The 22872-nt window shown below is 32.8% G+C and overlaps 1 protein-coding gene across 1 annotated transcript; it reads right to left on the reverse strand.

Annotated features, from left to right (window-relative positions):
- Positions 1 to 17058: 17058 nt before the first annotated feature.
- Positions 17059 to 18970, reverse strand: LOC107848137 (protein ASPARTIC PROTEASE IN GUARD CELL 1). The gene has a single exon (XM_016692824.2). It carries the CDS (start codon positions 18810 to 18812, stop codon positions 17349 to 17351), a length of 1464 nt encoding a protein of 487 aa, XP_016548310.1. The 5' UTR covers positions 18813 to 18970; the 3' UTR covers positions 17059 to 17348.
- Between the last annotated feature and the right edge of the window lie 3902 nt (positions 18971 to 22872).

Raw genomic sequence — 22872 nt, forward strand, 5'->3', positions numbered from 1 at the left:
CCAATATTACAAAAAATCGCAACTCCCTAAATATATTACAAAAATCCCAACATATATACAGAATGTTATGTATATGTCAGCTATGTTATGTATATTAATAGGCAGAGATAGTAAAGTAATTTAAAAAGTGGGAGAAAGTGTAATTACTTCCAAAAGGGTTGGTATTTACTCCCTCCGTCCCATTTTATTTGTCCCGAATTGGGATGAACCAACTAATAAGAAAACAATAATTGATAATGTAACTTTACCATTTTACTCCTCTTAATTGTGTCTTGTTGTTAGTTCCAATATTGATGGATGACTAATATCAAAACACCATTTATATTTTTAATGGTACTCCTCTTTGTAACATTTTTCAAGAATGCTAATAACAAGGAATAACCAATTACACTAAGGGTATAATGAGAAAAAAAATTGTCTTGTTTTGATAAGTAAAATATGGGACATCAAATTAGAAAATTTGAGACGGATAAAATGGGACGGAGAGAGTATGTTATTTATACAAAATTTAATAACATGAATATTCTAAACGTGTAATGACCGGAACATGCATATAACAACAAATTCTAGAAGCTTTAATTTCTTTTTCTTTGTTTCCTATAAGGTGTTTGGTGTCCGCATTGAAACTCTGATTAATTCAGATCGCGCGTTGCAGGTCTCATTACGGTGACAGCGCTCCCAATAGAGTTTTCTCCATACCCAGGGTCGAATCCTCGCGCATTGCAGGTCCCATTACGGCCCAATGCAACGCTCCCAATAGAGTTTTCTCCATATCCAGAGTCGAACCCTCGACCTCTGATTAAGGATCGAACAACCTCATCCACCACACCACAACCCATGTTGGTAGCTTTAATTTCTATATTAATGTAAATATAACATTTCTGTCTGTATATATTAATTAATACTAATTACTCTTAGTTGTGCATGGGACAGGGACATTTTAAAATGACGTTCTAAAACGCCCACAAAAATAATTATATATTCTTTTCGTTTTATTTTTTTAAAATTTTTTAAATTCATTTTTTTTTTACAATTCTTTAATTCAATCTTTCTACATGACATGTTTATGATCGCAAGAATAAAGTATATTTTAATACATTCTATATCTATTTTTTTTTTTTTGGACAATTTAAAATGAAACGAATAAATTAAAATGATGAAAGTAACTTAGAATACATATAGATATGATTTGATTGGGACAGTGAAGATGTAGAGAGAGTTTAATTTGAAAGTTCATTATCGAAAAAGATATTTAAAATGTCTTAGTCAGTGTGGACATATAAATTTATAAATAAAACAAAATTAAGAGGAGACTTCACCAAGACTTTGCAGTTTGCACCATTGAGCAGTATAAATACATTGAATTAGGTCATTGAGTCACATCGATCATTCATACAACAACAAAAAATCCAACGTAATTCCAGATAGTAAGGTTTGAGAAGGATAAAATGTACACAATTCATATTACTACCTCCTAAAAAGTAATTTTTTTTTCGATAGACCCTCGGCTAAGAACCAAAGACAATAAAAAAAGTCGAAATGTAATATAAAAAAACACATCGATCATTCATAATATCAAATAAATCATTTTTGTTCTATTAACTATCTAAACTAGTTAAACTAAAACACACTATGTGATAAGGTGGTAGAGGGTTGGATGGTGACGATAAGGATAAATAGTGAAAAAGGATTATTAGTTTTTTAAGCTAGTAATGTTCTGAAGAAGGGTGCACGTGATATAAATAATCAAGAATTCTTGGCTCAAGAGCAAAAAAGAAAACTTATCAAGTTCATGCGGTAAAAAGAAATATATCACTCCTTCAAGAATTAATTATAGCATCCTACATCAAAGGAAATAAGTTTCAAATCTTGGGATTGAGCTCCTCTCCATTTTCATTCTCTTCATTTTCCTCAAGTTTGTTCTTGGATGAGAGAGACATGACCTGAGTTAAAATGAATGGTTAAGATTTGACTAATAAATATTTTATATATTTACTTTCAAAATTTTTAGTAATTCCACAATTATAAGTACAAAATTATTTTATTCATAAATATATTTTTTAAAAATTCTCTCTTCTTACTTTTTTTTCCTAACCATGATGTAACTAGAAAAAAATATTACTCTACGATTAAAAAAAATATTTTATGGTTAAAAAAATTAATAAATACACCTTTATCATTTTAAAAACTTTATTATTTCTCCCTTTTCTGAATTTCTTAACTCTTATCATTTTTTCTCTTCGTTCCCCTCCCCCAAAAATATCTATAAGAAAAATTGGCAAACCTAAAATCACGACGACAATACTTTTTTTCATAAATATGAATCTTTGAATAGTAAATTATTATAATAATACGAGCATTATTGATATTATAATAAAAATATTCAATTCGCATAGCTAAAAAGAAATTTGATTATTAAAAATATTGAAGTTCACCATTTATACTCATAGCTAATTTTAAAGAAAAAGTATCAAATGGTTAAAATAAAAAATTAACTTAAAGAAGTTGGAAGATAGACTGTGAGTATGAAAATAGAAGTAGAAAAAAAAACATAGAAATAGAGAGAATTTTTTCTTAAAAGTATATTTGTGGATAAAATATTTTGTAAGTCTAACAATTGTTGAATTACTAAAATGTTGGAAGCAAATAGGTAAAATATTTATTGTTCATATCATGATTAGAATCTTAGTTTAGTTATTAAATCTTAACCGTTCATTCTAACTCATGCCACGTGTCTCTCATCCAAGTAAGAACTTGGAGAAAATAGAGACAATAGAAATGGAGAGAAGTCGGATCCCAAATCATGTAGCAAGCATTAAAGTCGCTGCACTTTTATGGAAAGGGAATTTTGGGTAGTTAAGGATCATTAGTGTGATCAACCTTATTCTTGAAAATAACATTCTCATATTCCATTTTTAAGGATCAAATCTTTTGAGTTGTCTTTTTATTTTCAGATGTTCCAACGGCTAGTTACTCTATCTTTAGCATTTATAGGATGGAAGATTAAGGAAGAGATATACACTGTCTCAACTTTCTCTAGCTTTATTATCTAATTTCATTAAGTATTGTATTATTTTGTAGTCTATTGTTACTCAAAAAGAGAAAAATGAAACACATAATTGGTAAGGCTTTTGTAGCAAAGAGAGAAAAGAAAACGAGTATGAGTTAATGCGAAAAAGCTTAATTCAAATTTTGTAACTTTTGATTTACAAAAAAAGAGCTAGTAGAATCCTTACAACCCAAGGGAACTGAAATAAGACCTATTAGAGGTTCCAATCAGTATAAAATATATGGTGACATTTCTTTTCAGCACTTTACTCTCTGCACTTTACATTACTATTTCAGTAGTCGACTATCTGTCGAAGCAACTCAACTATCTACTCGAAAAAGAGCAATCCCCCCCCCCCCCCCTGCACCCTCTCCTTTACCACTTTCACAATATGTGATATGAATTTAAATTGTAAAAAATATTGTATCAAAGCCGGACACTACTTTAGTGTGATGAAGGGACAAATGTAATAAGTCCCTAAGGGGATCAGATGTATGCAAACCTCCTATGAGGAAGGTTCGACAGCTCCTTCAGCATTGCACATGACATATTTAGAATTATAAGATAAAATAATATTTTAATACATTTTACATTATCTTTTATTTAAGATCATAAAATTGCATTAACCCTATTATTATCACTCATCAGCTGTCCAACAAAAGTATAGTTTTAGTAGTGGCCCATCATAATTATGCTGCATGGATAAGTCAGTTTTTCATGTGGACAAATTAGAGCACAATAAAGGTGAACTAATGAGCCCAAAAAACCCAATACATGAGGTTAGGTAAATAAACAACAGTCCAAACTGATTCATTTTACAAATTCTATTCAGGCAAATCAACGTAATTGGCACTAATAATTATATTTAAAAATATAATTTAGCGACAATTAAGTTATTATCTTAACTAATTATCGTTAAACATCTCTTTTAGTGTAGTATATGGAGATTTAAGCGCATTCTACTGAAGAGAACATTGATTTAAAGTTCAAACTTGATATATTGATTGAGGTAACAAAAATAATGTTTCATAATCAATTAAATGTGGTTAAAAGTGTAAAAAATTGATTTTGGCTACTTGATGTTATTTCCTTATACGGGTACGCAAAATCTGTATATGCAGAACAACAACTTTAACTAGTTCAAGTTTAAAACAAGAACTCAATGAAGTACAAAAAATACCCTCAACAAAAGATCAAAGTCACTACTAGAAAAAAGGAGAAAACCGACCACCAAAACCGACCACGTGTGGTCGTTTTTTTCCAAAAACCGACCACAAAATCGACCAAAATATGTGGTCGGAAAACCTGTGGTGGCTTTTTAAAAACCGACCACAAGTGGTCATTTTTTTTTTTTTAAATAATAATTTAAAATTCATTACTATTTTATTAAAATAGAAAAAATGATTTTAAGAATTAAAAAATTCAAAATAAACCGACCACAAGTGGTCGATTTAAAAAAATAAATAAAAATCGACCACTTGTGGTTGGTTTTATAAATATTTTTTAATTAAATTATTTTTAAAAAAACTACCACATGTGGTCGTTTTTTTTTGATAATTTTGTTTAAAAAAAAAGCAAAATTTTTTAAAAAAACTGTCAAATGTGGTCGGTTTTTTTGATAATTTTATGAAAAAAATATTAAATTTTTTTAAAAAAGCTACCACATGTGGTCGATTTTTTTGATAATTTTGTAAAAAAGAATATTGAAACTTTTTAAAATACAAAAATTAAAAATCAAATTATTTACAATATAGCCGACCACAATCATTTACAAACATTGATTATTATCTACAATACTTCCCACCAATTATTTAATATACAATCAACCAATCACCATATGAATACAAACATTATTTACAAAATTTATCGAGGTTCCAAATCCAAACTATAAAACATACAAAATACTAAAAACTATAATTCATTATCCACAACTTCATTCTCAGCCTCATCCATTCTATTATTGATATTTCGTTGATATATCCAACTATAATCAGATTTCATCTACACAATCAATCAAATTCAAGTGATTAGTTCAAGTCACAAAAGTTCACATTTCAAATACCTACAGCTAAATATTTTCAAGTAACTAATTCACTTCACAAGTTACTAAACTAAACTTAATTCAAAATGAAAAAACGTACCTACACTTAAAAACATTTTGAAGTCACTAGTTCACTTCTCAAGTGACCACACTTTACTAAAATCAAAACGCAAGTTCACATTTCAAATACCTAAATTCAAAACAAAATTCACTATTCCACCTTTCAAGTAACTACACTTAAACATTTACGACTCACTAATGCACTTCTCAAGTGACTACACTCACTTCTCAAGTGACCACACTTAACTAAATTCAAAACACAAGTCCACATTTCAACTACCTACACTTAAACATTTTCAAGTACTTATTCACTTCTCAAGTGACCACACTTAACTAAATTCAAAACACAAGTCCACCTTTCAAGTAACTACACTTAAAATATTTTCGACTCACTAATGCACTTCTCAAGTGACCACACTTAACTATATTCAAAACACAAGTTCATAATTCAAGTAACTACATCTAAACATTCCAAGTCACTAATTCACTTCACAAGTGACCAAACTTAACTAAATTGAAAACACAAGTCTACGTTTCAAGTACCTACACTTGTGCATTTTTAAGTCACTAACTCACTTCTCAAGTGACCACACTTGACTATATTCAAAACACAAGTTCATAATTCAAGTAACTACATCTAAACATTTCAAGTGACTAATTCACTTCACAAATGACCAAACTTAACTAAATTCAAAACACAAGTCCACGTTTCAAGTACCTACACTTATGCATTTTCAAGTCACCAACTCACTTCTCAAGTGACCACACTTAACTAAATTCAAAACACAAGTCCACATTTCAACAACCTACACTTAAACATTTTCAAGTACTTATTCACTTCTCAAGTGACCACACTTAACTAAATTCAAAATACAAGTCCACATTTCAAGTACCTTAAAACAAAAAAATTCCCTTTAAAGTCCCTACACTTAACCATTTTCAAGTCATGTACTAGCATTTGAAGTCACTACACTTAAATATTTTCAATTAACTAATTCACATTTTCAAGTCACTATACGTAACCATTTTCAAGTCAGTGTACACATTTCAAGTCACTACACTAACTATTTTTAAATAGTTATTTCAGAATAGTTCCAATCAGATCCCTTAGATGGAATTGTTCTTGCTCAAGCTTTTCTAAATCCCCAATCATATCCCTGTTTCAATCAACTTAGAACCTGTCTTATTTTCAAAACTAGAAATTTAACATTTTAAAGAATTTTACCCATAAATATTCCGTGAATGACTTGATAGTCTTTTTTTTTTTCGTTTTTAAAGTAACAATATATAGAATTTAAAATAAAATTATAGTAACATAACACATGGCTACAATTTTGTATAATTCTTGTCAGTCAAAAAAGGTAATTTGAACGATTAGGCAAGTGGTAGAAAAAATAATTAAAGTTGTGTGTTGCTTTGTGCCCTAAACTGGTGGTCCAGGAACCAATTAACTAAAATCAACTAATAACACCAAAAAAATTAATTTACAACTATTCATAATCATGTGTGTGGTTTTTAATTAGTCCCAGACTTCATATCTACACCTCCTTTCTAGTTAGAATTTTGTTCTCCTTTCTAGTACTGTCGGTAAGGAGCAGACACAGTCAAATACCTTATTAGTTTAATTTTTCGATATGAACTACGTCAAAACATACGCACATATAACAGATTCAAGAAAACAAAAAGAAATCCCCAATAATACAATAAAATTGGAGAATCCTCATACATAACAGCATAGATAATTAATCGAACTAAAGCACACAAGATATTATCAACATACTTAATCAAATTAATGTTTAATTAAATTTTTTAAAAAAATCGACCACTTGTGATCTATTTTTTTAACAATAAATTTAAAAATTATTTTTAAAAACCTACCACAAGTGGTTGGTTTATTTAAATATTTTTTAATTAAATTTTTAAAAAAAATCGACCACTTGTGGTGGGTTTTATTCTTTTTTTTTTAATTTTTGTTTGTTAAATAAATAATTATAATTAATAAAATTATTGTAATAATTATTTTGATTTTTTAAAATATAAAACCAACCACGTGTGGTCAGTTTTTTCCGACCACGTGTGGTCGGTTTTTTCCGACCTCAAATTATGGTCGGTTTTACCGATTTTTTTAGTAGTGAGTGATCTTTCTTAGAAGTGTATTTTATTTTCAGAAATCAAGATGAAACAGAAATGGCCAAGTCATCCGAATTCACGAAGTTTCCTTAAGGAAATAATTTTCCTTACTGTACCCGAGGTTGTGAAATTTTTCCTCCCAGGATAAAATGGCCAAACAGACCAATTGCAGCGGTACCTCAAACAACTGGAATATCTTCGAATGCACAGAATATTTTGATTGATCACACAGAGTAATTTTGAAGAGAGGAAGAATTTTTTTTATTCTGTAAATTTCGTATCTAAACCTGTGAATGAATGCAGGTTTATATAACCACAACATGCCTCTTTGAAAAGGTGGCATTAGTTCAATTAAATGGTGTGTCTTTTCTGAAAATTCATGTTCGTTCATCCAAAGAACATGTCTTTTCCTGATCAAGCATCCCAGTTCACGAAACAGTGTACCAGTTCACGAAATAGTGTATTAGTTCACGAAACAGTGGCACCAGTTCACGAAACAGTGGCACCAGTTCGATGAAGTATTGCATTAGTTCAAAAATTTTGCATGCATGTATAAATGGAGGTTCGAAACACTACAGGAAAAAGATTATTTTTTTACTGCGTTTGCGCTTTCCCTTTGGTATTTTCCTTAATTCAAATAAAGTTTGTCCAAAAAGATAGATCTCATGGATATATCATTTTCTAAATCCAAATCTAAATTCGAAGCCGAACCGAGCGAGCGACGACAACGACGACGATATCGCGAGGCATCTCTTTTTTCTTGCCTCACTTATCATGTGGAGTAAGTGTTCATTATTATAAACACTCCAAAGTTTCCTTCTCCCACAAATGTGGGAGACTTAGTGAACTTTCCAATTTTGGGAGTACACTTTCCAAATCGATGTCTCCTTCTCTCCACCATTTTTCTCTCCATTTTTCATTCACACTTTGAACTCAACAATCCCCCACATGAATGGAGAATGGCTATTTTTCATAAAAGTTTTACGAACAAGTATGTGATCATCAAGCAAAGACCGATTGCATCTGGATAAGTGGGTTTTCCTTTGAACTTTTCGTAGTGGACATGCATCGGATGCACTCGGTCAATCGGTAGATTTGATATCTTTGAACCGTAGAGATTTAATGTACACCTAGACAATATATGTCACACAACCATCCTTTTAACGTTTATGGTTCTCACGGTTTTGTTCTTTTCAGACATGAACACGGCCCGATTTAATGAGAGCTTAGAGAATAGACATTTACTAACATTCTCCTTGAAGCGGCTTCCACTTCGCCCTCACATAAGTGATTTCTAAACGTTCAATCCTATAGATTAAACTATTTGGTCAAATCTGCCAAATTTAGATAATCATTAAAAGACTTTTCACTTTAAGTCTTATCCTTGATTACTATACATTGTCTACATCATGAGAATGAGTTGGGTAATTGACAATGTTGAACCTGTTAGACACAACTTTGTTTGATATCCTTGAACCTAGCTCTTGGGATCTCCAGTCTGCTAGGTAGAGTTACCGCCATGCTGATTTGTCCTAGGCCTTAAACTTATTCCCTTGGATGTTCTTTCCACTCCTTCTCTAGATAGGCCTTTTGTAAGTGGATCTGACACATTATCCTTTGACTTTACATAGTCAACAGTGATAATTTCACTAGAGAGAAGTTCCCTAACGGTATTATGTCTCCGTCTATGTGACGAGATTTACCGTTCTACATCATGCTCACTGCCCTACCTATTGCCGCTTGGCTATCACAGTGTATACATACTGGTGCCACTGGCTTGGGCCAATAAGTAATATCTTATAAGAAATTTCAGAGTCATTCTGCTTTTTCACTGGCTTTATCCAATGCGATAAATTCAGATTTCATTGTAGAGCGAGCAATACAAATCTGTTTGGATGATTTCCAAGAGACTGCTCCTCCACCGATAGTAAAGACATATCCACTTGTGGATTTTACTTCGTTCGATCCGGTGATTCAATTTGCATCACTATACTCTTCAAGTACCGCAGGATATTTATTGTAATGCAAAGCATAATCTTGAGTGTATTTAAGATACCCCAAAACTGTTTTTATTGCCATCCAATGAGTTTTGTTGGGATTACTCGTGTACCGACTCAATTTACTAATAGTACATGCTATGTCTGGTCGTGTACAGTTCATTATATACATTAAACATCTCAATACTCTTGCGTACTCCAATTGCAAGTCACTTTCACCTTCATTCTTTCGAAGTACAATGTTCACATCCAATGGAGTCTTGGCAATACCGAATTCCATATACTTGAGCTTGTCAAGTACTTTTTCGATATAATGAAACTGTGACAATGCTAACCCTTGTGGATTTCGATGGATTCTTATACCTAAGATCACATCTGCAACTCCAAGGTCTTTTATATCAAACTTGCTCTCGAGCATTCGTTTGGTTGCATTTAAGTCAGGAATATCTCTGCTGAAGATCAACATATCATCCACATATAAACAAACAATGACTTGGTGATTCAGAGTATCTTTAATGTAAACATATTTATCACATTCATTTATCTTGAACCCGTTTGCCAATATGGTTTGATCAAACTTCGCATGCCATTGTTTAGGTGCTTGCTTTAGTCCATACAATGACTTAATAAGTCTACACATCTTATTCTCCTTCCCTAGAACCACAAAACCCTCAAGTTGTTCCATGCAAATTTCTTCCTCCAATTCTCCATTTAGAAAAGCGGTTTTCACATCCATTTGATGGATTTCAAGATCATATACCGCAGCCAAGGCAATTAACATTCGAATCGATGTTATCCTTGTTACTGGTGAGTATGTATCGAAGTAATCAAGACCTTCTTTTTGTTTAAAGCCTTTTACTACAAGTCTTGTCTTGTATTTGTCAATAGTACCATCCGCTTTCATCTTCTGTTTGAAGATCCATTTAGAACCTAAAGGTTTATTTCCAGGAGGAAGATCAACCAATTCCCACGTATGGTTGCTTAAGATTGAATCAATTTCACTATTGACTGCCTCTTTCCAAGAGGATGAATCCGAAGATGTCATCGCTTCCTTAAATATTTGAGGCTCATTTTCTAAGAGAAATGTTACAAAATCCGATCCAAATGAAGTAGACGTTCTTTGACCCGTACTACGTCTTGGATTTTCTTCATTATGTACATTCTCACTTGGTTCATCTCGAGGTCGTTTAAATCCTCCACTAGATTGTTCATGTCTAATTTTATATGGGCAAACATTTTCAAAGAATTTAGCATTGTCTGATTCAATTACCGTATTTTCATTTATATTCGGATGTTCGGATTTATGAACCAAAAATCGACATGCTTTACTGCTTTTAGCATATCCTATAAACACGTAGTCTACTGTCTTAGGTCCTATCTTAACCCTTTTGGGCATAGGAACTTGGACCTTTGCTAGACACCCCCACACTTTAAAATATTTTAAGTTGGGTTTCCTTCCTTTCCATTTTTCACAAGGAATGGATTGCGTTTTACTATGGGGAACTCTGTTGAGTAGACGATTGGCTGTAAGGATAGCCTCTCCCCATAAGTTTTGCGGTAAACCAGAACTTATAAATAAGGCATTCATCATTTCCTTCAAAGTTCGATTTTTTCGTTCCGCAATTTCATTAGATTTAGGTGAATACGTGGCCGTAGTTTGATGGACGATTCCATTTTTGTAGCACCTAAAAAAAAAAATTAATTTAGCACTTTTGGCAAGGAATTGTATTTTGTGTATTGTATTATTGTGCCAAGATGGTAAGAAAAATTAAGTTATGCTTCCTTAATTGCACCAAGTGCTAATACTAGAAAGTTGGGGGCCCATTGTATTATTTCCCTATTAATAATAATAAAATAGTGGTATATGTATAAATTAGGGGGGGACTTTTCATTTCACTGGAAGTGAATTTCAGGGAATAACAACTATTAGGTGGTGCTATGCCATTTCGTTGGTCCTCTGTTCCTTTCCATCTTTCTTGCTTCTTTCTTTTTTTTCTTATCAACAAGGAAAATTTAGTTAAGTTGTCAAGAAGAGATTGTAAGCGGTGAAAAATTTCTTAGTCCTTACAAAGTATATAAGTTACAGAATTTCAAGAGGTTGTATTTCAAGAGGTAAATTCTCTATTACTTTTTGAATATTGACTATAAATAAGTGATTGGGGTTCTTTAATATCGAATTGTGTGAGTTGACAAGTTAAAGGATTCATTCCGAATGCTTATTAATAGATTCGATTAACTTCGGGCGTGAGCGAAAAATGTTGAAATGAATTGTTAAATGTTCCTACGGGTTACTAATGGACCTGTATGTTATCCTTGTAGCTAGTGAATTGGCTATTGGATAAAGGAAGTTGGTGATTGGAAAGATAAAGGCTATACTCCCGCGGGTTAAACTAATTAGGGCTCGAATTACTAGCATAGTTACTAAAGTACTAAGGTATGTCAAGCTAAACCCTCCCCCGCTGCTAAGACACCACCCTACATCATGTACTTCTTCCTATTAATGTTAGGATAATTCTCATGAAATACGGAAGTAGAATCTTTATATTGCCTTACCTATCATTCCTTCGCTCTACCATCAAGCTTACAAGTATCTACCTTTCCCTCTTTGTGTTAAGTTTCCATGACACTTCTATATTATCATAAGTTTCTATATTTAAAGCCCTTACACATTAAGAGTAAATGGTAACAATATAGGTTCACTTGTATATGGTAGCTAAATAATCATTATCGTAACTCATATGTCATAGGACTTCAAGGCATTATTTGATAAACATTAATGATGGGAGGGTACATAGATTTTGCTGGGCATACCGCTCTATGTGATTCTGTGCACAGGATCGAGACCAGACCACTATTGCAAGCCCAACCACTGGGCGTACCTGCCTTTGTGGCATCATTTGTATTTGAAGTTAGTTGAAACGTCATGTACAGGTTTCTCCTGACTTGAGCCAATATAAGACATATATGACCTGCGGGCAGACCCTTATAGTGAGCCCCTGGGCAGGGCGTACCTGGATACAGACTGCGATTACAGTTACACAAATGGGATCATAGCAGTGAGCATATGAGCAACATATGCTTTATACTTGCCTCAGATTGCCTTCAGAAGGCCACTTGTTATTATTTGTACGACTTTTAGGATAAGTGCATCACCTAGGCAAAATTTAGGTCCTAGGTTATGATGAATGCTTTTCTAAATATTATATATGATGTTAACAAGGTTGGTGCATAAGTTATAAATTCATATCGTATAGGTGTTAATTATTAGCTCAAACGTTTTTCACTTTACCATTTGACTCATACGAGCTTCTGTATTTGTCCAGCTGTCATTCTGTCTGCTTTCGTACCAGTACATGTTGTTTATGTACTGACGTCTCAGGCCCACTATATTTTGCTAATGTAGGCTTAAACCCTCAGGATAGCAGACGTCCACTTTAGGCTCCATTGTTGTTTTCAACGAATATTTTGGTGAGCTCCAACTCTCTCTAGAGCCAGTCTATGCCAAGTATTTTGATTATATGTACAGGTCTCTGGTTGGGGATGACGGGCCTGATGCCAACTAGTCACTTGTAGTTTAGCGTGTTAAACTGACTAGAGATTTCATGGACATCGTGTAGTGTTGTATAGTTTTGTAAATGTAACCCCTCGTGTATATATGTGACTCTTACTGAATATCCTGCTCGTTGTTATCTCATCACCTCGTGTACGTCATAAAGTGTCTGTAGAGTAGGTGTATACGGTTCTTGTCCGTCACTATCGTTTAAGGGCGTGACAATTCTACACATAGTTCGGCGAATGGAGATTCATATTCTTCGCCACTATCACTTCTTATCATTTTTATCTTTTTATCTAACTGATTTTCAACTTCAGTTTTATATTGTCTAAACGCATCTATTGCTCCATCCTTACTATTTAGCAGATAGACATAACAATATCTTGTGCAATCGTCAATAAAAGTTATGAAATACTTTTTCCCACCACGTGATGGTGTTGACTTCATATCACAAATGCCAGTATGTATTAAGTATAAGGGATTGAAATTCCTTTCAACGAATTTATAAGGATGCCTTGCATACTTTGATTCCACACACGTTTGACACTTTGTTTTATTGCACTCAAAGTTTGGCAAAACTTCTAAGTTAATTAGTTTTCGTAACGTTTTGTAATTAACATGGCCTAAACGTTCATGCCATAAATCATAAGACTCAAGCAAATAAGAAGAATTTGAACATTTATTTATTTCAACAGTCATTACATTCATCTTATAAAGGCCTTCCATCAAATAGCCTTTTCCTACATACATTTCTCCTTTGCTAATTATAATTTTTCCAGAAATGGTTACACATTTGAATCCGTTCTTGTCTAGAAGTGAAACAGAAATTAAATTTCTACGTAACTATGGAACATACAAGACATTATTAAGTGTCAAGACCTTTCCTAAAGTCATTTTCAAGCATATTTTTCATACCCCTTCTACCTTAGAAGTAGTGGAATTATTCATGTAGATCATTTCTTTTACTTTTGTCCGAGCGAATGATGAAAACAACTCTTTGTTGGCACATACATGGTGTGTGGCACCAAAATCCATCCACCATTCGCGAGGATTTCCCACCAAGTTTTATTCTAAAAACATAGCACAAAGATCATTGCATCCTTTGTTGGAGTCAATCATATTTGCTTGATCCTTTTTCTTGCCTCTCTTCGGGGCTCGACAATCGTGGACTTGTGGCCAATCTTGCCACAATTGAAGCATTTTCCCATGAATTTCTTCTTGGGTTGATTGTTTCCTTGTTCAACTTTCTTCCTTTTCTTAGAATTGTTTTAGTTATCTTCCACAATATGTGCTCCATTAATTTCAGAATTTCCTTTTAACCTTCTCTCGGCAGCTTTATTATCCTCTTCAATACGCAGTCGGACAATAAGATCTTCGACAGTCATCTCCTTGAGTTTATGCTTCAAGTAGTTTTTGAAGTCTTTCCACATCGGTGGTAGCTTCTCAATTAACGCTGCTACTTGAAAAGCATCATTTACAATCAAACCTTCCGCTAGAAGATCGTAGATGATTACTTGCAATTCCTGCACTTAAGGGACAACCGCTTTGCTATCTATCATTTTATAGTCCAAGAACCTTGCAACAAAGAATTCTTAATTTCCGTATCCTTTGTCTAGTATTTTCGTTCTAGTGCCTTCCACAATTTCTTTGATATCTTAGTTCCACTGTAAACATTGTAGAGGTCGTCTTGGAGACCACTAAATATATAATTTCTGTAAAGGAAGTCCAAGTGTTTTCAAGCTTCTACAATCATGAATGCTCTTTGTCCGAGGTTCCCTCGGGCACCTCAAGAGCATCCTCACTAGTGAACCTTTGAAGGCATAGAGTGGTGAGGTAAAAAAGCATATTTTACTGCCATCGTTTAAAGTCAATGCCCGCAAATTTTTCGAGCTTCTCCGCAGGTGTCATTGGTTGCAGAGCATTTGCTCGACTTTTTGAAGCAATTCTAGTTGCCCCCACATTCGTAGCCGCATGTTGCATTTGACTTTCGTTAGTCATTTTTTCTGTCATCATAAGACAATAATAATTAGTATTTTCAGAATACTACTTATAAAGTTAAGCAACTTTAAACTTTTCTTCTTGTTTCCAGTTGACAATAAAGTTTTTATGACTTCCAATTGTCAATCGAATGATCTTTAACTCATGATGAAGTTTTTATGACTTCAAATCACTAGTTAAGTTCAGGCGGAGTAGAAAGTTAAAACTTTAATCTCCAAAAACTAGCTATACATATTCTAAAAATTATTTCCTTAAGATTGTTATTTCCTTATACGAGTACACAAAATCTGTATATGCAGAACAACAACTTCAACTAGTTCAAGTTTAAAATAAGAACTCAATGAAGTACAAAAAATACCGTCAACACAAGATCAAAGTGATCTTTCTTAGAAGTGTATTTTATTTTCAGAAATCAAGATGAAACAGAAATGACCAAGTCGTCCGAATTTACGAAGTTTTCTTAAGGAAATAATTTCACTCACTGTACCCGAGGTTGTGAAATTTTTCCTCCCAGGATAAAATGGTCAAACAGATCAATTGTAGCGGTATAAAATGGTCAAACAGATCAATTGTAGCGGTACCTCAAACAACTGAAATATCTTCGAACGCACAGAACGATTGATCACATGGAGTAATTTTAAAGACAGGAAGAATATTTTTTTATTCTATAAATTTCGTATCTAAACCTGTGAATGAAAACAGGTTTATATAGTCATAACATGCCTCTTTGAAAAGGTGGCATTGGTTCAATTAAATGGTGTGTGTTTTCTGAAAATTCATGTCCGTTCATCCAAAGAACATGTCTTTTCCCGAACAAGCATACCAGTTCACGAAACAGTGTATCAGTTCACGAAACAGTGGCACCAGTTCGATGAAGTATTGCATCAGTCCGAAAATTCTGCATGCATGTATAAATGGAGGTTCGAAACACTACAGAAAAAGAAAAATAATTTTACTGCGTTTGCGCTTTCCCTTTGGTATTTTTCGGAATTCAAATAAAGTTTGTCCAAAAAGATAGATCTCATCGATCAATCCAATTTCGAAGACGAACCCAGCGAGCGAGCGAGCGACGGGGCGAGACATCTCTATTTTCTTGCCTCACTTATCATGTGGAGTAAGTGTTCATTATTATAAACACTCCAAAGTTCCCTTCTCCCACCAATGTGGGAGACTTAGTGACCTTTTCAATTTTGGGAGTACACTTTCCAAATCGGTGTCTCCTCCCCTCCACCATTTTTCTCTTCATTTTCCATTCACATGAGAGATTAAAAAAAAGTCTCGCATGCACAACAATCATCAATTTTATGAGCTACAAGAAAAATACTCACATGCACAACAATAATAATAACATACCCAATGTTATTTCTTAAGTGAGATTTAAGTAAAATGATGCGTACGCAAATTTATTCTAATTTAAAAAAAACGGAGAGATAATTTTTGATATAAGCACCGACTAAAAGCAATAACATATCTAATTTTATCGAAGTAAAATATGAGTAGAATAATGTATACAAAATCTTTTCGATTGACCCTCAGCTCAACTGACAACAGCACCATGTCTACATTGAGCCACGCGTCCAAATGAAGTTAGGAGATTACAAACTTTAACCAACATCCAATAAAGACGCAATATTTAGAAGTCGTGAATGTTTGAGAGGTTCAAATACATATTAACATGAATAAAAATCAAAGCATTTAGTTATCTTCTTGATTTCACAAACGTTTTTTTTATTCTATACCAATTTTTGTACATTCTTATATAAATATACCTATTACGTACTCTCTCCATCTCCTTTTACTCGTCTTAAATTTTCTAATTTGATTTCTTATTTTACTTATCATTTTTCATTAATTAAGACAAGATCATTTTTTTCCTTTTTTATCCTTAGTATTAATTTCTTTTTTTAAAATTAAAATGTAAACATCATTTAATAAGGATATTATGATAAAGTATTAATATTATTAGTTGTTTTTCTTAATCAATGTGCAATATCAAGTTTGAACGAGTAAAATAGGACGAAGGAATCATGTTTAATGAGTGTTAGAGCACTATAATTTTTCACCTAGGACCAAGTCAAATCTAATCACGTAACTAATTATTGGTAAAAGTATCAAATTAGCGGATTCAATTGAATTTGAGCAAATAAAATTTAGTTGATCAAATCACATTTTCATAAACTAATTTTGCCATTCATAATACAACAAGAAGTCCACAACTGATATACCCGCCCATAAAGTGAGATTCGAAAAGAATAAATTTTACTTAAAAAGATTCATAACATAACTTCTCTTTCTTTTTCCATAGATTGCCATTAATACCCCTCATACTATCAACAATTTACTATACAAAAACCCAATACCCCACTGAAATTGCAATAATAACACACACACACTGAACCATGACCCACTTTATCACGTTACAGTTATACCAAGTGGGCCCAACCAGTCTAAAACTGAAAATTACTTTCTACCTAAGGGGTAAAACAGGAAATAAACAAATTAGACCTATTAGTACTACCACTAGCATTGGTTAGATGAGAATCCAATGAGTGAATTTTTCAAATCGAAACTGACACGTGTCCCTTGCTGTTGTACATTACCAATAATCGATAGCGACGACGACGTCGGAGCGAAGGCAAAACAGAACGTACCGTTACTATCAACAGGTATCAGGTAATTCTTAGCCGGTAACGGCAATTCTTTACCGTTAGAAAAATGTAAAGATACCGTTGGCACCTCAACACTTTCCATTGCTTTCAAATCATAACACGTGTCGAATAACGCGACGCCGTTAGTCGACTTTAAATGCCTCGTACCCTTAACGAACTCATCTCGGAGCGTGTTGTACACGCTCGTTTGCAACCTCGTTACCGCCGTACCGGAGTCTATAATCACACCGCCGTCGCCATTGTCGCTCACTTTAAATGCTTCCTGAGATACCGGAAGCAAATTCCCTGCTACACTAAGTCCAGTCAAATCAAGATAGTAAAAAGTGTCCAGCTTCGAGTTGCGTATGATCGAAGCTGTCACTGCATTCGGCGGGGTGGCCCCGCCGAACTCCAGAGTGCTAGTAGAATCCGAATCACGGTCTACTAAGCAATACGAGAAATGAGAAGTCTTTATCTGCGAAGGGAACGATAACGAACCACCGCCAAGGCCTAATAAACCAGCAGCACCAACGAACAAACCTTCGTTGTTATGTCCACAACCAATAGCTACATTCTCAACAGAAGAAGAAGCACCACTGAACGTGATGCTCTCCGTACAAAAATCCCCCACTGTGTACGAGCCGTCGCCATACGACACTTCGTATAGGCAAGTGTCATTGCGACACTGTGAGACGTCGAGTGACTTACACTGTGATGTCTCACATGACAAAGATGAGTACGTTTTTGACAGATTTGGGTCGAAGATTGGGTCGGCTTGCTGGTAACAATCAGCACAGGGTGCACATTGTATCCAACTAACATCACTACCAGTGTCTAGTACCACGTACACTTGCTTTACAGGATGACCAATTCCAATACGTGAGAAGTACTCACCACTTCCTTGGCTTGTCCCTGAGATTATTGGTCCATCAATTTCTTGATCAGCTTGGAAGAATTCGGTCTCAACTGGCTTGAGATCCGCTCTCCTGATATCATGTACTGTCAGATCTACTCGTTTTTGAAGTGATTTAGCTCGTGCTGAGTCACGTTCAAGTCGAGCAAGCATCAATGAGCTGTAACTTTCATGTAAATTACCACCAACTGCTCTTCGAGAATGAAGATGCAGACTTAATGATAGAAATGATGACGATGAAGAAACTTTGTTCTCTTCAGATTTCAGAGACGAATCGACTGGGGTTAAAGCATTGAGGGCGTTCTTAATGGAGAAAGAAACGTCGAGGTTTGTTGTTCTTGAGGGACTATACAGAGATGTTCGTGAAAGAACTGAGGTGAATAAGAGTACAAAGAAGAAAATTGAGGATGTGGAAGTTGCCATTGTTGAAGGACTTGAAGGGAAGAAAATAAAGTGTGGGACTGTGACACTGATGAGACTGAGCTTCGTTATATATTGAGCTGAAAGGGAAATATATGGTGGTAGAAAATTGAGAGTAGATAATTACTTTTCTCAAAAATTCATAAATAATATTCCTTCTGTTCCATTTTTTGCTTTGCTTTTTAGCCGGACATGGAATTTAAGATATATTTTTTTTTTGTTTAAAAAGGAATGACCTATTTTGACTTGGCAAAAATAAAAAGACTTTTGAATCTTGTGGTGTTAATTTAAAGTTGTGTCAAAATATATCAAAATATTTTTTAATCTTGTGGTCCTAAATATGTCATGTAGAAAGTTGAAATTAAAGTATTACCAAAAAAAAAAAAGGGTCATTTTTTTTTAAACATAGGGAGTAAGTGATGACTTTGTATAGTTTACAAAATTGACCTTTTAAAGTTACCTTATTATTTACTTTTTAGTTATTTTTTTTTATTAAGTGGGATCCAATACGGATAAAATGAGAATAATATCATTAAATAATTATCAAATGAAGAAAAATGACATTCTTTTTTAGACGAATCAAATAAAAATGACGACATATAAAATGAGACGGAAGAAATACTAGAAAGTAGTAGTATAAATTGTAATTTTTCTCAAATTAATATACAAAAACATATGTGGTGTATTTCTATAAAGTGGGGTCGAGGGGTAAAGTATATGCGGGCCATACCACTACCTGCCTCATAAAAAGTAGAGAGGGTATTTTTGATAGATCCCAACTCAGGACAGATAAACTGCTATATAATAAAGAAAAAACAAGACATCTACAAAATAATACTATAAACTAATTATATAAGAATCATAGATATCACAAAAATACCACTTTTCTCATGTTAATATGATAAAAAATATGCATTTTAAAATGTGGTTAATGTTCTAGTATTGCTTGAAAAGAAAGGTGATAAGTATTTTGAACGGGAGAGAGTGCATAAAAATTAATTTCTCCGTTCATTTTTATTTGTCATGTTTCATTTTAAGATATATTTTATCATCATAATAATGAGAAGAATTGTAACTTATTATATTTATGTTACAATTTTCAAACATCTAGATTTAATTGTAAAATATGAATAGCTTCAAAGAATAGTCAAACAAAGAGAAACGCGACAGGTAAAACTGAATTGAGTGAGTATTGTTATATGCTTCAATCGAAAATGATCGTGATCGAGTGGTAAGTATTTTCTTATTCTTATTTAGAATTTTCAAGTTAAATTCTACTCATCATCTTTAATTTGTCAAGGAGCACTTTTACCGTGGATATATAATTTTCTACATAAATTCAAAATTATTCAGACTCTAATAAAAATATCGAACAAATAAGAAATCAAAAATAGACTTTAAAAAGGTCACGTTGGGCTTGTTGTTTATTACATAAGCATAATTAATGGAGTAAAGCTTTTCATTGCATGTTTTATTGTGTGTTGCATTTAAAGAAGAATCTAATGGAGTTTTAATGAAAGAAATTAATGCATTGTACTTTGGTAGTTGTTATGGCTTGTGAAATTTTTATTGACCATTAATTGGATAGTGGAAATGTGGAATAACCCACTCGCTAATCATGTCTTATAATTTGAGCAACGATTCAATTAACTTTATTTTAAGTTTAAAAAATAAAATAAAATCAAGAGAGATGTTCTTTTAGGGTGGATTCTGGATTTGAAGTTTTATATGTTCGAGCCAAAGTTTTAACTGAGATAAACATTCAGTATCTCTGAACTATGACTAAAGTTGCTACAACACACTTCGACTTCACAAGGGTCCTATTCCCTTGAACTCAATTTTAACATATTTTTGACACTTTTTGTGTTTATTACATAAACTGAAGCTCATGTCAGCTAATAAGTTTGATAAAATGTGTCATGTCAGCTAAAAATGATGACAAAAATATACTAAAATTTAGGTCGAAGGCTAATAGAACTCCCATAAAGTTAAAGTGTGTCATATCAAATTTGATCATAGTTCAAAGGTTACTTGATGTTTTACTCTTTTTAATTCAATAATTTAAATTTATATATTTAAAAATTATATAAAAAATACTATAAGTTGTTATTATTATCATATCAAAATCTTCTAATTAACTTCGTAAAGATTAGACAATAGTATACCCTTTCTATTTACTTTTTTCGGGAAATATGATTTTAAAGAAGCAAAATATGACAAGTAAAAAATGAATCGAGAGGGAGTTGAAAAAAGGTTTATCAATTTGTCCACCCTTCACTCCACCAAAAGAGGATGACATTACAAGTAGAATTCTTTATTTGAATAAGATTTTGGTGGGGGTGGGGGGAGGGGTTTTGTTGTGGGATGTAGACTTGTAGTTGAGCATATTAAGGCGGATTGATGAGTGAAATGGGGCCAAAATGTAGGAGATTTAGAAGGTCAAAAGATGTTGCATTGGAATGATGGCAATTATCAAAAGAAATTGTGAAGGTGAAGCAGAGAACTTTTGGTATTACCACACCAATATTTTGAATTCGAGCCTTAAAAATAGAAAATATTTTGATAAGGGCATTTATTTAAACAAAAAATAGTTGAGACCATTTTTAAGTAAATAATTGGGACGATTGTTTAAGAATCTCTCTTAAGCAAGCTGAATATCTTATGAGTATAAGAAAACGTTTTCATTCGATGTCCGATGCCTGCATTGGAACCTGACTAGTTCGAATTTGCATCACGTAGGGCTCATTCGGAGGAAGGTTTTTTCCATACTCAAAGCGCGAACCCGGAACCTTTAGTTAAGGGAGGAGCAGTCACATCCGCTGCACCACATCCTTTAATGGTTAAAATTTTATAACTTCTCATGGTGTTTGATGATGGATTGGTCTGATATTTTATTTGTAATTTATAAAATTGAGAAATATATGTGCAAATATTCGACTCTATCTGGAAGAGCAATTCGTTAGTTATACATTGATACATAACTTTTAGAAATAGGGGACATTTGCATAAACAAACCATTTTTCCCTTCAATTAATTTTACGAGATAAAGAATCCAAATTAATTAAAATTCTAAAGCAATTATTAATTTAATCTGAGTGAATAAAAAAGTCCTTTTGTTGGTAAACTAAGCATGATTTTGTACACCTAAAGTGTAGAAATCATGTGAGTTAGGCTATATTTAGACTTTAAGATTATATATTATATTAATTTTGTCAATGTGAATTATGATTTTGATTGTCTAACTAATTTTATGTTGTGTGATGATTGGTCAAAAAAGACTTCCAAGTGATACAAACTTTTTTGACGTGAGCTTTTCTTATGTCTTCCTCCATAAGATTGTATTAGCATTTACACACACAATAATAGTATAATATAATACTCCCTCCATCTCATTTTATGTGTCGTCATTTGATTGAGCACGGAGTTTAAGAAAAAATGAAAGACTTGGTAAAGTTTACCAAATTATTCTTTATCAAAAAATGTGTCAATATCTTTTTTTTAATTAAGTGGGATCAATAAGGCTAAAATGGTAATTGTGTCTTTAAAAAGTTGTCTAATAAGGAAAGACGACACTTATTTTGGGACAGATTAAAAAGAAAATGATGACACATAATTTGAGACGAAGGGAGTATAATATAATATAATAGAATATAATATAATATAATATAATATAATGTTAAAAATTTATTACAAATGATGAGCATAACTTTAAACTATTTCAATTGGTCACTTCTTGTCATCATCAAGAAAAGTAAAAAGGGAAAAATAGACGTGATTGGTGGAGAAAATTTTGACAATAGTAACCACTTTGACATTAAAAAGAAAAAAGAAAAAACACCATGTTAACAAAAGAGTGAAAATCATATTTCTCTCAAAATATATGTGAAAAAACGAAATTTTAATTCAACTTAAACTTTGACATCTTCTCCTATCTTACTGATAAAGAAATGATTTTCAGATATAACTTAAATTTAAAAGTGCTTCAAGTGTAAGCATCGTCTAAGTTCATATAAAAAGACCAAAATTTCTCATTTGTAGCTGATGTGAGACAACATAACATTGC

The sequence above is a fragment of the Capsicum annuum genome, chromosome 11 (assembly GCF_002878395.1).
Source record: "Capsicum annuum cultivar UCD-10X-F1 chromosome 11, UCD10Xv1.1, whole genome shotgun sequence".
Classification (NCBI taxonomy): Eukaryota; Viridiplantae; Streptophyta; class Magnoliopsida; order Solanales; family Solanaceae; genus Capsicum; species Capsicum annuum.

Bases quoted from the DNA above. Each gene is read 5' to 3' on its own strand.
- LOC107848137 (XM_016692824.2), bottom strand. From the start codon at position 18,812: ATGGCAACTTCCACATCCTCAATTTTCTTCTTTGTACTCTTATTCACC.